Source organism: Juglans microcarpa x Juglans regia, chromosome 4S, assembly GCF_004785595.1.
Source record: "Juglans microcarpa x Juglans regia isolate MS1-56 chromosome 4S, Jm3101_v1.0, whole genome shotgun sequence".
In the NCBI taxonomy this organism is placed as follows: Eukaryota; Viridiplantae; Streptophyta; class Magnoliopsida; order Fagales; family Juglandaceae; genus Juglans; species Juglans microcarpa x Juglans regia.
Window position 1 is genome coordinate 21,043,900 of NC_054601.1, and position 15,390 is coordinate 21,059,289.

Here is a 15,390-nt window from a genome sequence, read left to right on the forward strand (position 1 = left end):
TAGATGTGCGTATTAGTATGTAAAATCACTTATAATTAAATTTTTTCATAAAAAAATATTAAAAAAAAATGAAAATGCCTCGACGGTAGACTAGCGGTAAAGGTGGGGGCGGCATGGTAGCCCCACCCTATCCAAATAATGTACCTAAATCTAATGGATGATGTGATTAATATTTCCCGCAAACTCACAGCAACGAAACTTGATCCATTCAAAGAAACTAAAAACGGTGTCATGAACTAAAAACGCAATGGCCAAATAAACTAAAACCAGTTGCGTCAACTATATTTCAGTTGAGTTGGCGGAAAACAAAGTCCCAATATTTTACGGTGAATGCAATTAATACATTGAATAGCATCTTTCACCAAACTGCCAATTATGTCAAACAACTAAAACCAACACCTTCACGTGAATTTAATGAATCAATACGGGCTAGAAATCTTGACGGGCTAGCCTCGAGCAGCTGGACAAGTGTGTACAGAGACCCATACCCAGAACATTAAATACAGAGTCTCAAGTTGCTTTGAAACCATTTTTAGAGGAGCGAGAACAGAACTCTCTACAAACATAGCCATGGGAGAAGTAGAGAAAAGCTTGGCCGAGTTAAGAAAAACCTTCAAAAGTGGAAGAACCCGAAGCGTTGCATGGAGGAAAAACCAGCTCAGAGCCCTCCTTGACCTCATCAGTGACAAAGAAGAGGTGATATTCGAAGCTCTCCATCAGGATCTTGGGAAGCATCCAGTTGAAGCTTACCGTGATGAGGTAAAAGGAAGATCTACTGCGATTATTGTAAGCCTTAGCCAATTCTACCCATGAAACAGTACTGGAGTTGCAAAAACTGGGTGCGCAAATTAGATTAGGGACGTGTTCTCGGATGATTTGTAAATAGTAATGAAAAATTAATGATAAAATGTTAAATAATATTAAATAGTAGTAAAAAGTGAGGAAAAGTTTTTGTTAACTAAATATCACTACTTGGTCTGCTGCAGATTGGGGTGGTGAAAAAATCAGCCAGTTTTGCGTTGAATAATGTGGAGAAATGGATGGCCCCTAAGAAGGTAATTAAAGTGTTTTCCGTTTTTTCTTTTTAATTTTTAATTCCTGAGCGATGCCCTACAAAACACAATTCTTCCTTTCCTTCTCTTTATTTTGGGGTTGAAGAAGTTTCCAGCATATGGATCTGCGACGAGGCTGGACTCGGTGGATTTTTTAGGAATATCAAGAAAGAACAGTATCGATATAATACAAAAAATATTTTAACATGTTGATTGGCCTTCTTTGTTTTGAAGCTTAGAATATGGTTAGAATATTATTAGAATATATTTTTTTAATATTATTTTTATTTTAAAATTTGTGAAAAAAATTGAATTGTTTATTTTATTTTATGCGAGAATTTGAAAAAATTGTGATGAGATGATATGAGATGAAAAGAATTGTGAAAACTAGGCATAAGTTGTACTAAAGACCGATTATGAATCTCAAAATCATAATTAGAAGGGATATGGAAGATATTGAAAGTACTAATAGATAATAGAGAAAAATATCATTTTTGAAAAGAATAATGATAGTCTAATTCCCACTTAATGATAAATCTGTTTACAACTTAGATAATAAAAAAAAATTAACAAAAAAATGATATAAAAAATATCTTATAATTTTACAAAATAATTTTATTGTCTCGCTTGTAAACCGGTTGTTAACTAGTTGGAAGGTATCATTGTCCTTTAGAAAATACATTTTTTCTCCTTTCGAAACTTTTGGGAACAAGCTTTTGAATAAAAAAATTTAGAAATTATTAAGGATACGTGATAAATTTCTATGATTTTTTTTAATAGATTGTGACTTTTTTTTTCTTTTGCTAAGTTTTTTTTAATACATGTACAGAAAAGATATGAAAGATATACAATCTGTAATAAAGGTTTCAAGTTTTTTTGGGCCCTCTGGTTGGAGTTGAAGCTTGGCCAAGATTAGCATATCATGAGTCAATGCATTTCTTGTAATTCTCAAGTCGAATTGGATTTATATTATTACTATTTCTCTCAGTTCGGTTATTTATTAAGTACTTAGACTAGCATAAATAGACTGCTGATATTGTAGTTAATTCTCACGCAACACTAAGCTTTTAAGATTAGATGTAGACTATCACTTTACTGGTTCCTAATTTAATACCGTTTAGAGGGTGATATTCCATTTTGGAGTTCTCTAGAAGCAACAGAATAAGTTCTGTGATGATCAAACATGCGTGGACTAAAAAAAGATGCTGATTTGGGGTTATGTTCTGTTATAATTGCTGATTATGCATTTTGGGCAGGGACAAATACCGCTGCTTTTCTTCCCAGCAAAAGGAGAAGTGCTGCCCGAACCGCTTGGAGTCGTTCTCGTACTTTCATCTTGGAACTTCCCTATCTGTGAGTGGAATTTATATGATGCTCATAAAGACTCATAAAAATTATGAAATTATCCTGTTTTGAGAGCTCTAGTTTTCTGCTCGTTTATGTTACCATACTATTATTGGCATAATGTATGAATAGTTTATATGCTTGGCACCCCTGTTTTGGCCTCCTTGTCCTTGATACCTAAAGCCAAAAGACTTGTGCATACAATTTATCTACATCTACTGTACCAACACACCAAAAAGTGAACTAGCAGTGAGCTGTTTATGGAAATATTCAAGCTTGACCAAAATGTAATCTAATTGGATTCATACCACATCAGGGATAAGTTGAATATATGCTGACAGCTGAAATGGTGCCACATTGCAAATCGGATTCATATACTAATTTGTAGATATAATAGCTACAAAATGCATAGTTGGTAAGCACTGCAATTAGCCAAATATCAACCATCTTCTTCTCTGATGCAGCCCTGGCACTGGACCCACTGATAGGAGCCATATCTGCAGGAAATGCAGTGGTTCTAAAACTATCAGAGAATGCTCCGGCATGCTCTTCTTTTCTGGCTAAAACTCTCCCCCTTTACTTGGACAACAGTGCCATTAAAGTATTTGAGGGTGGAGCAGATGTAGGTAACGAACTACTGCAGCACAAATGGGACAAGATCTTCTTTACCGGTATCACTTCTTTTCCATTACACTCTGCATGTATAACAAAAGCTGAAGTGCCAGAGTTTCGAGACAAAATTGATGTTCAACCAGAAATGATAATTGTATAAAGTTTATTCTTTTCACAACAGTGTAATTCATCAGAATAGTAGTTCTTTCTTATGTGGTTGGGCAATATGTCTTTAGGAAGCTCACGAGTGGGGTGTCTTGTCATGACTGCTGCTGCAAAGCATTTGACACCTGTTACTCTAGAGCTGGGAGGAAAATGTCCTGCAATCCTTGATTCCCTCTCCAATCCTTCTGATATGAAGGTTGTTTGGCTTGATGTGTTTGAATACTTTTGTCACTGAATTTTAGAGTTTATTTAATTTGTTTTTGTTCATGTTTTGGCTTCAAGGCGGCAGTCAAACGAATTGTAGGAGCGAAGTGGGGGGCATGCAGCGGGCAGGCATGTATAGGAGTAGATTATGTACTCGTAGAAGACAATTTCAAATCTACTCTGGTAATGATGATAATCTTTCCCTAGTAATTGTCTCTTTATAGTATGCTGAATACTACTGGTTTTGAAGTGCATTTTACATCATATGCTCTCGTCTTTTAGATAGAATTATTAAAGAAGACAATCAAGAAGTTCTATGGAGAGAACCCAAAAAGCTCGAAGAGCAATGCCCGAATAATAAACAAGCACCACTTTGAGAGATTGCGGAATCTGCTCGAGGACCCTCTTGTTGCAGATTCAATTGTCCATGGCGGTTCATCAGATGAGGAAAACCTGTAAGTTGTCTGTATCTTCCTGCACCCCACTCCTCCCCACCCAGGGCCTGTGCATATCACATTGATGTACTCTAACCTTCTTCGCAGTTGTTTGGATGGTATGATTCTAGTAAAATAAGGAAAAATAGTCTGCAACCCACTACTAGTTAGGGAGGCAGGAAAGTTGTTTGATCTTCCTGAGCTTGGAAATTAAATTCCAGAGTCTCTTATTGTTTTGCTTTTCATGCACAACAACCCACATGATTAGAAATTGTGGAAGTTTGTCTATCTTATCAGTTACTTTTACAGGTTTATTGAGCCCACAATATTATTAAACCCTCCACTTGAGGCTGAAATCATGACCGAAGAAATCTTTGGTCCACTGCTCCCAATAATCACTGTGAGAACAAATAGACTCCTCTTACCTTTTGTTTACTTTTTCTTCAGTATTTATATAAAAAAGAAAAAAGAAAAAGAAAAAAAGAACTCTTATTTTAAAGTCCCTAAAACATTGCTGCTCCTTACACAGATAGATAAAATTCAAGAAAGCATTGACATAATAAATTCAAGGTCAAAACCTCTTGCCATTTATGCCTTCACAAAGGATGAAACATTGAAGAGAAAGATCTTAGCAGAAACATCATCGGGAAGTGTGGTCTTCAACGATACCATGATACAAGTACTGCTTGATTTCTCTTACAAGTCTACATTCATATCAATCTATAATAAAGAATAAACAGTAAAACTTAAGTCTGTGCAATGTCTAACTATGCTTGCAGTTTTTATGTGATGCTTTACCATTTGGAGGTGTTGGTCAGAGTGGCTTTGGAAGGTACCATGGTAAGTACTCTTTTGATACTTTCAGCCATGAAAAAGCGGTTCTGCAAAGAAGCTTCTTCCCAGAAATTGAGCCCAGGTATCCACCGTGGAACAGTTTTAAGCTGAAATTCATCAGATTGGCATACAATTTTGACTACCTCGGATTACTGCTGCTCCTCATGGGTCTGAAAAGATAGCCATTTTAAGGTCAAACTATGCGCGCGCGCGCGCACATATATATATATATATATATCACTAGTTGTTCTATTGGCAATAAAGTATTCTAATGTACTTTCTGATGCATCTTTGTGCCTACAATTAGGGGCAATATAAGATTTCTAAGTACCTTATGCCCCATTGTGTTACACTAAGAAAAGGGAAACTTCTTGTGAAAATGAAAGATTCTCTCTCTATTTGTGTTGGTGACCGTTTGATTGAGGCCGTTACTCTATATACACACTGAAAATTATGAATAATATGTCTTTCCTTTGTTTGTGGTTTTTTTTTCCTTTCCCCTTTTTTCCTATTGTAAATAGAATTTTTCTTTGGATCTTGCTACAGGGCCGCCTGAGCCTTGCTGCTCGGTTGCCTGCTTGAAGGGGCATACTTAGGATGCGTTTGGTTGCAAAATTTAACTGAGATCAGTTTAATTTTAAGTTGAGTCTAACATTTAAACATCCAACTCTCAAATTACTAAACTCATCTCAACTCAAAACCTTCTTATATGTGAGATTTATAATTTTTTTTAACTTAACATATCTTTATATATTAGACTCATAATTTTTTTCAACTTTTTATAAAAAAGTATTAAATTTATCTTAATATTCAAACACATTTTAAACTTAGTTTAGATGAGTTTCATATAACTTTTTCTACTATTTAATTTATTATTATTTATAAAGAATTAAGTTTAGTTTATCATCTAAATACAGTTTTAATATTAAAAAAATAAAAAAAATAAAAAAAAATAAGCCTGTAGTCTTTCTGTTCTCTCAGGGTCTATCTTTCTGGAACTTCAAAAAATAAATTCTCTGCCTCTTTCTTATATTATCTTTTACAGATTAATTCATACCAGTTTTTGCAACTTTAAATGATAGATAAATGCGTGAATCTTTCAACATCGAAGACTATCCATAACAATACAGCATTGGTCTCATTAATACAATTAGATTTTTCACCCACTCTGTACGTTCCAACATGTGAGAGACTCTACGCTTGGTTTGGATAGTGATAATATTTGAGAAGTGTTGAGAATATTTGTAAATAGTAATAAAAAAATAATAATAAAATATTAATAAAATATTAAATAGTAGTAAAAAATAGGTGAAAAGTAATGAATAGTAAAAAAAGTAGGTGAAAAGTAATAATAAAATAAAGAATAATAGTGAGAGTATTTCAAGTACTCTCACTACCCAAACACATAATAGTGTCGCTCCCAAGATACGTCTGACGGATGAACACAAGATCTCAAAATTAAACTATATCATATCATTTTATATGATTATTACAAATTTTTTAAATTTTTAAATAAAAATAATATTAAAAAATAATATTATATTTAACTTTCAACAAAATATCTCATTTTAACTAAACTGTGTAACCAAACGAAATTTCTAGTTTTCTGATTGGTTATTTTCACCTCTTCTCTCTTTTTTCTTCACAAGCTCGATTGAAAAAGAAAGAGAGAAAGGGAGATCTGTATAGGCTATACGTGAGGGAGGGAGGCGAGTACGTCTATATAATATTTATTCTGTATAAAGATTTCAAACGGTGGTTTGATTGAGAATTAATCTCAATTTATTTCATTTTATTTTATTATTATAATTTTTATAAATTTTTATATAAAATATATAAAATAATTTTATTTTAAAAAATTTTTAAATAATAATAATTTTTAATTTTATCTCGATTTATCTCATAGTATCCAAACCTAACCTATGTAAACAGTAAATATTGTGGCGCCGCTCACTTTAATTTTAACCATTTTCATTTTAACTTTTCTTCCTCATTATTAGGATTAATTATTGCAGCTATCAAACTATGGTTCACATGCATCCTTCTCTGCGTCTCTCAGAGCATTTACAATAGCCAGTCAAATCTAAATTTGATCTAACATTAGAGCTTTTAACTAAAGTACCAACTAATAGAGATAGTGATCCATGTTAGACTAACTATTTTAAAATTAAAATAATAATATAATATTATATATTTAAAAATAATTTTTTTAATATTTTATAAATACACTTTATATAATAATTAATAATTTAATTAATAAAGAAAATTATTGTTTCTCAACAATTTTTTTCTCAACTTAATTATCCACTAAATACATTTTGCCAACTCTTCTCACACCTAATAATCACATGTTTTAAAAAACTTGCAGATTTTGATATTCAGTACTGAAATGCACAAATGATCCAACTAGTAACACAAACAAACACACATAAATGACTACTTTGGAGGTTATTGGTACTGATCAATCAAGTCTCTTTATTTCAACAGACTTAACCCCCGTTTAGATAGTGAGATGAGATGAGATGATTTTAGATAAAAATTAAAAGTTAAATAAAATATTTTTAAAATACTAATTTTTAATATTATTATTGTTTTAGAATTTAAAAAAGTTGAATTGAGATTTGAAAAAGTTGAATTGTTTATTATATTTTGTTGGAGAATTTGAAAAAATTGTAGTGATGAATTGAGATGGTTTCTCAATCTAAACGGGACTTTTAGTAACTTTCAATAAGAGTAACTGGGTCTCAAATAGGCAATTCATGACCAGAGTATGAACGAGTAAAGAAACTTCAAGGTTCGATTATAGAACAATATCACAATATCTACCAATTAAAATGAAACTTAAAAATTTGCAAGTCATGTTTGATGGTAGAAAGATGAAGATTTCTGCACAAATACCAAAATCACTTAATAAACTCAATGTGTCAATATTATGCATGATGCAATTTTATACTAGCAATGAATTCTGGTCACCAACTATATAAATTTACAAGCCATAACAGACTAAACCATGACATTCAGATGGCAGAGACTTAGATTTTTTCTTTCTTTTTGATTCAGAAGCAGGAATTCAATGTTCTCCACGGGAAATCATGTATTCCAACTGAATATACTTACCCAAGGCATATAAAATTAGCAGTCATGAAAAATCCATCAGAGACAAATTAGGAGCCATGAACATATAAAATTAGCAGCCATGAAAAATCCATTAGAGACAAATTCATGATTGAGAGGGAGGTTCTGAAGCCCTATAAAAATATTGCAAACTAAAAGTCACAGTCATGAACATGCTTTCCCAACTACCACAACATTCAGACCAGTTCAAGCAAAAAGAAGATAGGTGAAAAATTGATATTTGAAGGAAAAAATAATATTAAATTTACCCTTGTAAAGCACAATATTCGTCGAGGGAAGATAGAATGTTGATCTTGGCAGTCTAGGGCAAAAATTGTGGTTATAAAGAAGTCCAGATATTTTGTATTGTTGATGCCTTCGATGGATTCTTTGCAAATAAAAAGGAAAGAAAATGGGAGAGAGGGAAAGAAGAAATGTGAGTTCTTTGCAAATGGAAGTCGAGGATTGGAAGGAAAGAAAGTGTTGGAGTAGATGGAAAGGAAAGGAAAAAACATAGAGGCTCGGGAGGGAGATGGTGTTCGACGAGGGTGCAGAGAGAAGTTGAAAATGGGAGGGGGAAGGAGGGTGTGATTCGATGTGAGAGAAAAGGAAAAGAAAAAGAAAAATAAAGAAAAGGAAACGGGGGAGCTAAAAACGAGGGAAGAAAGAGACATTGTGAGCCAATTTTAATCAATAAAATAATGTTTAGAAGAGTAACAGTGACTGATCAAATTTGGAAAAATAGATAGAAATACTCTAGCTCAAAGCTTAAGCGAGCCTTGGCTAGTTCAATATAGACCAATTTTGACATAATTAGCTATAATTTGATAAGTCAGTGGCATTGGCCAGTACTCTTACAAAGTTTGATGACTTTGAAATTAGCACTCGTCTAAAAAATTTAAGTGAATGATGAGAGATAAGTTTTAATCATTTATGTTATTTCTTAAAATTCTCCCACTCAAAATTTGAAAAATTTGAATATAGACATTTGTTTTAATACAATGTGAAAGTGGGAAATGGCCGACCAAAGATTTGTTGTCAACCATCTCCGTCCTGCATAAGGGGGCTAGAAGATGATGCCCTCGAGCCCGCCCTCATGGTGGCCCCGTCAATGGCCCACCAAAGATTAGCATTGATTACCTCCATGGGTGTGCCACTCATTAGGGTGGCTTAACCGCCTTCATGGATGGCCACTTTTTGTTTATTCAAGGCATTTTTAGGCTTAAATTTTTTAATATTAACAAATTATATTTTAGTTTTAAGTTTAATTTTTGTTTGCTATAAGTTTTTTGCAACTTTATTTTATTTAAGGTTCCTTCTTAAAATTATGTTCTACTTCTATTTTTAAACTTCTAATTTTTTAATTCCTATTTTAGGTGATTCTATAAATTTTAGTTTATGATGTGTTTTTCTTCACTTTTTAAGTTAATTTATAAATTTCAGTCATTTTTATTGATTTTAATTGTTGTACTTGACTTGTATGTTAATTTTATAAATTGTAATATTTATACGAGGTGACATGCTAATTGGGATTTTTGATTGATCAATAATATTCACACAACACATTTTATAACATATTTCACAACACATATTTTAAAGTGGAGGTATTTATGTAAAGTGATGTTACTTTGATAAAGTATTTTATTAAAATACCATTTATTTTAAAACATAGTTATGTAATGTATTGTGTGTTTATCATTTTTTTTTATTATTATTCTATGAAATTATTGATAGTATATTTTAGACCAAAACTGCTACGTACAGTCGTCCTATATAAGTGGCGTGCAAACAGCTTTAAAAAAAATAATAAATAACAAAACAAAGTTTTGTTTGTTTTGGATTCCTGCTTCGGTGCTCTGGTCAGTGGACATCAATCTCGACTTCGGCGTGGTGTTGTTCCGCTCAAATCATAAACTTGCGTGGTCTTTGGCTTCTTGCGTTGTGGCCTTCAAGTGGATCTGTGCTCACTCATCTGCATGGGTCATCTTCCTTATGTGGGTCTTTGGCTTCCTATCAGTTCAGACTTCCATGGAAGGTATAAAATCAGTGCGGGTATTTGTTCCCTGAGTTTGACAGTAGTCTTCAAATCTGTCTTCAAATCTTCAAGTGTGGGTGTTTTTAATACACAGAAAATCAACAACTCCCAGTGACGTTATTTGACAGCGTTAATAAGTTCTACCTTTCTGAGTGAAGCTTTGTCGAGATCAATGCCGCAGAAGTTGAAGAGCTGGACAAGATAGAGGAGAACATCTAAAAGCACCCGGGTGCACTTTCTCCTCCTCTTTCCAATCAGGCAGTCCCTTTGGAACCTCTCCTTTCCACTGGAATATCCCAGAGACTTCTCCAACTCTTTTTTTTTCAAAGCAAAAATGGTAAGTCGCACCTCAATTCTAGCAAAATACTAAATGCGCATAAAAGTGCTTCACATTTTGTCTCAATAAAAGGAAAGAAAATAAAAAAGACTCGGAACGAGTCTCGAATAGTCTGGACCATAAATATTGCATAAGTTATTAGATCACGTCTTCTTTTCTCCAGTTCCACCAGACCTCATCTTGCGGAGAACACCAGACATTTCCTTGCACTTCTTCTTTGCCCTATTGTGGGTTCCAAGCTTTCTTTTGGCGACTTTCAGTGCATGCTTGTCCTAATCAACTTTTAGAAGCTCAGTGATCCTCTTCTCATATGGTGCAAATCCAACAACTTTCCTGATCAAGCTCCTCACAAAGTGGACTCTTTTACTTGTTTTTCCTTTGCGATCAGAGGGTCGAGGAGCCAAATCTTTCTTGGTGACAATATGGCCTTTATTTAAACCCACAAAGAGGCCAGTATTTGGCTGTTTAGGAGCCATTGCCTTCGGTTAGAGCTTTGAAATCTCTCTTCTTTTTTCCCTTCTTAAGAACAAACAGAACAAAAGAAAATGACAGTAAAAGAGAGCAAAACAAAGGGGTCAAAAGGGAGAAAAACTGAGCGATAGTTGGCTCAAACTCCAAAAACCAGGACACAGCTTCGTCAAATTTTTTCAAAACGTTGCGTTTTATTTTTCCACATCAGCACCGTTTACACACTGCTTACATGAGGCGATTGTATTCATCATTTTACATTTTAGACACTTGTAAGTTGCAATCATTGAAGTAATTCTAACAAGCAAGTCAATGTCACGTTAGAATTTTTGTCCCAAGATTAGGCATTGGGAGGAGGAACGGGTTTGAAATTGAATGCGAATAAAATGAGATAGAAATTTATTAATAATATTAAAATAGTTTATGAATAATAATGAAATTATTTGAGTTAAGATATTTTATTAGATTTTAGAAAAGAATGGAAAAAAAAAATTGAATAAAAATATTATAAATTTAAAACATTGTTATAATATGATTTTTAGTTTTTTTTTTTTTGAGATTTTAAAAAATTTAATTGTTTTTAATGTTTTGTTTAGAAGTTTGAAAAAGTTGTAATGATTGGATGATGATTAGCTGAAAAATTCAATATTTGAAATTAAAAAGTGTTTATGTTTGAGTGATGTTTAGGAAAGAAATTGTGAGAAATTTTAAAATAAGATGAGATGTATTTCCCAAACAACCACTTAGAATATATCATGGATTCACATGGATCATTTTTATAAAGATATGTCTTAGTTACATGTTTGAAATTGGACAAACTCGTAGCTTTGAATTCTGTTTCATTTTTTCTGACCAAATTTTTCGTTATGGTGTAGTATCGGGTACACTATACATCTTAATTTCATTTTGTTCTACTTTCAGACCCATTCCGGTCAATTCCGGCCGTTTTGATCAATTTTGGTCCATTCTAAACTACATTTTGTTCCGGATTGTTTTAATGATAAATTTGTAATTTTTCTAAGTCTGATAATATTTTTATAAATTTCAAATTTAGATGACATTTATGTAATTTTAAAATCTAAAAGTCATTTATAGAATTTTGATTTTTTTTTTATAACTTTAAATATGTCCCCGTTTTTTAAATCTCATTACTTTTAATAATTTTCTCAACCCTTTGTTTTCTTTGGTTTTTTGCAAACCACTATCTCTACTTTTTCTTTATATATTTTAAAGATATATTCCTTTCATAAATCTTCAATTCTTCAAATTTTTTTCTGAATTTTTGGTGGCATGTTACATCCTCCCCTTTTAAAAAAATAGATTTCATTTTCAAAATCTACGCATGTACATAGGGGTGTAAATTTAAACCGAAAAATTAGACCAAATTGGACCGGTTGGTCCAGAACTGGTTTCTATATTATGAAAGCTGGTCGGATCTGGTCCGGTTTCGGTTTCGTAATTTTTGGGACCGGTCCAGTTGAAAAAAATATATATATAAAAATTAATTTTATATATTATACAAAATATTATATATATATATATGTTTTATATATAATATATAAAAATCATTTCATAATATATAATGCTCCCTTCTAAAAAAAAATCATTTCATTTTCAAAATCTACGCATGTACATAATATAATGGCTATCACACTAAAAAGAAGCAGCATCAAGCCTACTGTTCATCAATATTGGACATATAGTCGCTAGTCAATGTAGGTGGGGGTGAGTTGGAGTCTATTGATGTGGTATGCTAGGGCATATAACAAAGCAGTCGTCATTAGAATCGTAAATTATGTTACCAAAGTGGCCTAGGTTTCTAATACTATACTATATTATACTAATACTAAATAACTATATTATACTAATAGTAATAGTAATACTATATATAGTTAATCAGATTTATATAGTTATTTATAGTTAATCAGATTTATATAGTTATTTACTATACTAAAACTAATTCTATGTACTATACTAATTTATCAAAATGAATATATATTATAATTTATTATACCATAAAAAGTATTTATCCTTGATATATATATATATATATAGTTTATATTAATAACATATGATCAAATAAATGTTCATGTTTAAGATTAAAATTTTATGTTATAAAATTAAATTTTTTAATGATATATCAAATGTAATATTAAGGTTTATAAGATTAAATTTTTATGTTATATCAAAAAACAAGAATTTATAATTTATGGTAAGATGAAATACGTGCTCCCTTGTACCTTATATCTGTGTGGCGGTATGTATGTCTCTAAGTTCTCATTTGTTTTTACAGATAAAATAAGAAAATATGAATTTAGTTGAGATTAAAATTAAAAATTAAATAAAATATTATTCAAATATATTTTTTTAATATTATTTTTATTTTAGAATTTAAAAAATTGAATTATTTATTTTATTTTGTGTAGAAATTTGAGAAATTGTAATGATTAAATGAGATGAGAATAAATGAATTAAGAGTAGTTGTGAAACAAACGAGGTCTTAATATGTCTTCAGTCACTCTTCTTCTTTTTCTTATTATTATACTTTTTTTTAAATTGATAGCTAACTTTTAAGTGATTTCTTAATTTGTATATTGATTTTGTTTTATGTATTCAAATTTTTTGTATAAAATGGTAATCAAATTTTCTAGATTATTACCATACATAAATAAATTATTAATAAAAAAAATTATTAAAAAAAATAATAAAAAAAAAGAAGAAGAAGTTCAGGTCGGGTCGGAATACCCAGTTTTCCGACAATCTTTTTAGGTTGGCTAATCAGTTAATCAACCAAACGGCCAAACAGAATGCTACATTATCGGGTCAGGTTGGAAGTGTCTTTTCGGGTCGGGTCGGATGAACAGTCCTACACATAACTCGTTTATTAATTAATTTTTATTGGGTTAATATGAATATGACCTCTTTCAAACCATTTGATATAAATGGGTTAACGTGACCCATATATTTATTTTACCTTAGGTAACATAATTTCATTATAATACAAGGATAATTATATAAATCATTCACAATTATTAAACCAATAATATATAAGAAAATTAATATATCCGAAGAAGATTACATATAACAAAAAAAAAAATTAATAAGTTGAGATATTAAGTAGTTAAATACTAACTGAATATTACATCCCAACCAACAAATAGATATAAAACTAAACATTTTTAAAATTGAAAAATAGAATTTATTATGTTATATGGGTTAATTTCGTGTTTCGTGAGTGAACTTGTAATTGACTCGTTTATTAATCTTATTTATCCAATTATCTCTTTCAACCTAAACTTTTTTATATTTCAAACTCACTTATTTTATGTATTAAAAATAGGCCGCTGACTCTTATCACTTTGCATGTTTTCTTGACATGACTGCCACTCGGCGTGCTTATTATTATTATTATTAATGCTTGCGTTTGAAAAATTGAAACCATATAGTCATTCTCCCTTGCCTCCCCCCCTCACGTCGCTAGGTCCTTTTTTTTTTGGATAAACTGAATTCATTCATAGATGAAACAATAGAGGAAATACAAATCCCATCTCAGAACCAAACAAAGATACTACTAATTACATCAATTCAGAGTCTATAAGCACCCTATTAGAAACCAAATCTGGATAAGAATGCCACCATTTACATGTATCTTCTATCCATTTAGCATGTTGAGCTAGTGGGTGTGTTGCCCCTTGCCTTCCCACATGAATGACATCAGCCATTTGAAAACAGTGTAACAAATGCTGAACCTCCATTATCAAAGGCTTCTGAGATGTAAAATTTCTACCTTTAGAATTTATGGCTTTAACAATCGTCAAAGAGTCCCCTTCCAGATGTAACTTTGTAAATCCCATGTGTAAAATCATTTGTAACTCTCTTAATGTTGCTAAAGCTTCAATATCATCCACTGAATAATCCCCAACTTCCTTTCTACTTGAAGCAAACAAAGCAGCCCTTTTTTCATCTATAAGGATTATCCCCACTCCAGCATTACCCATCTCTCTAAAGAGAGCTCCATCAAAATTCAGTTTTACATAGTCAACTGGTGGCGATTTTCATGACTAAATCATTTCTTTTCTCCCACTGCTCCAGATTGCTTTATAAAATTAAAGCTAGCTACATACTCAATACAATGATCAACACGTACTTCAATGGAGCCATTTGTTGTCTCAAATAAGCTTTGGTTTTTAAACTTCCACAAACCCCAAGCAATTCTAATAAATAATGGAACCAAAGCCATATTATTTTCCATAAGATTCCACACTAATCCATCAAAACATGTAGTAGTAGAGAAAAAAGAAAACAATTGGCTACAACGAGATATCCAAATCTGAGTTACCTTTGAGCATAAACACAAAGCATGAAGTTGATCCTCAATTTCAGCATTGCAAATTCCACACAAACCTTGTGTCAAAACACCCCTCTTCAACAAGTTTAGCTTCGTGGGTAGACTATTTCGGCTAGCCCTCCATGCAAAATTCTTGACCTTTGGAGGAAGATCCAAATTCCACAATTTTTTTTTCCAGAAAGTTGAACATCTTCCAGACTCCTAACTATCCCTCTGATCAGATTGTGAATAAAGGCCCAAACCAAATGATAACCAGATTTGACAATGTATTGTCCACTCTTATTTTCTCCCCAAACAAACTTATCCATAGCCCAAAAATGAAAGGGAGTTTTTAAAATGAAAATTGCCACATTAGGGGAAAAAAATTGTTTGTATCAAATCACCATTCCATTGCTTAGCTTGTGCATCAAATAACAAACTCATTGGAGCATCTAAAGGTAGTA

The 15,390-nt window shown here is 31.8% G+C and overlaps 1 protein-coding gene and 1 pseudogene across 1 annotated transcript; one reads left to right on the forward strand and one right to left on the reverse strand.

The window, feature by feature from the left end:
• The first annotated feature begins 433 nt into the window (after positions 1–433).
• LOC121263473 (aldehyde dehydrogenase family 3 member F1) lies at positions 434–5,130 on the forward strand. Its single transcript, XM_041166382.1, has 10 exons — positions 434–759; positions 987–1,055; positions 2,309–2,405; positions 2,861–3,067; positions 3,245–3,369; positions 3,456–3,560; positions 3,660–3,832; positions 4,121–4,211; positions 4,341–4,490; positions 4,591–5,130. Exons 1-10 carry the CDS (start codon positions 571–573, stop codon positions 4,825–4,827), a joined length of 1,443 nt encoding a protein of 480 aa, XP_041022316.1. The 5' UTR covers positions 434–570; the 3' UTR covers positions 4,828–5,130.
• Positions 5,131–10,126: 4,996 nt separating this feature from the next.
• Positions 10,127–10,634, reverse strand: LOC121263474 (annotated as a pseudogene).
• Between the last annotated feature and the right edge of the window lie 4,756 nt (positions 10,635–15,390).

Bases quoted from the DNA above. Each gene is read 5' to 3' on its own strand.
- LOC121263473 (XM_041166382.1), top strand. From the start codon at position 571: ATGGGAGAAGTAGAGAAAAGCTTGGCCGAGTTAAGAAAAACCTTCAAA. The intron at 1,056-2,308 runs GTAATTAAAGTG...CATTTTGGGCAG, and splicing joins AATGGATGGCCCCTAAGAAG to GGACAAATACCGCTGCTTTT. The intron at 3,068-3,244 runs GTATCACTTCTT...ATATGTCTTTAG, and splicing joins GGACAAGATCTTCTTTACCG to GAAGCTCACGAGTGGGGTGT.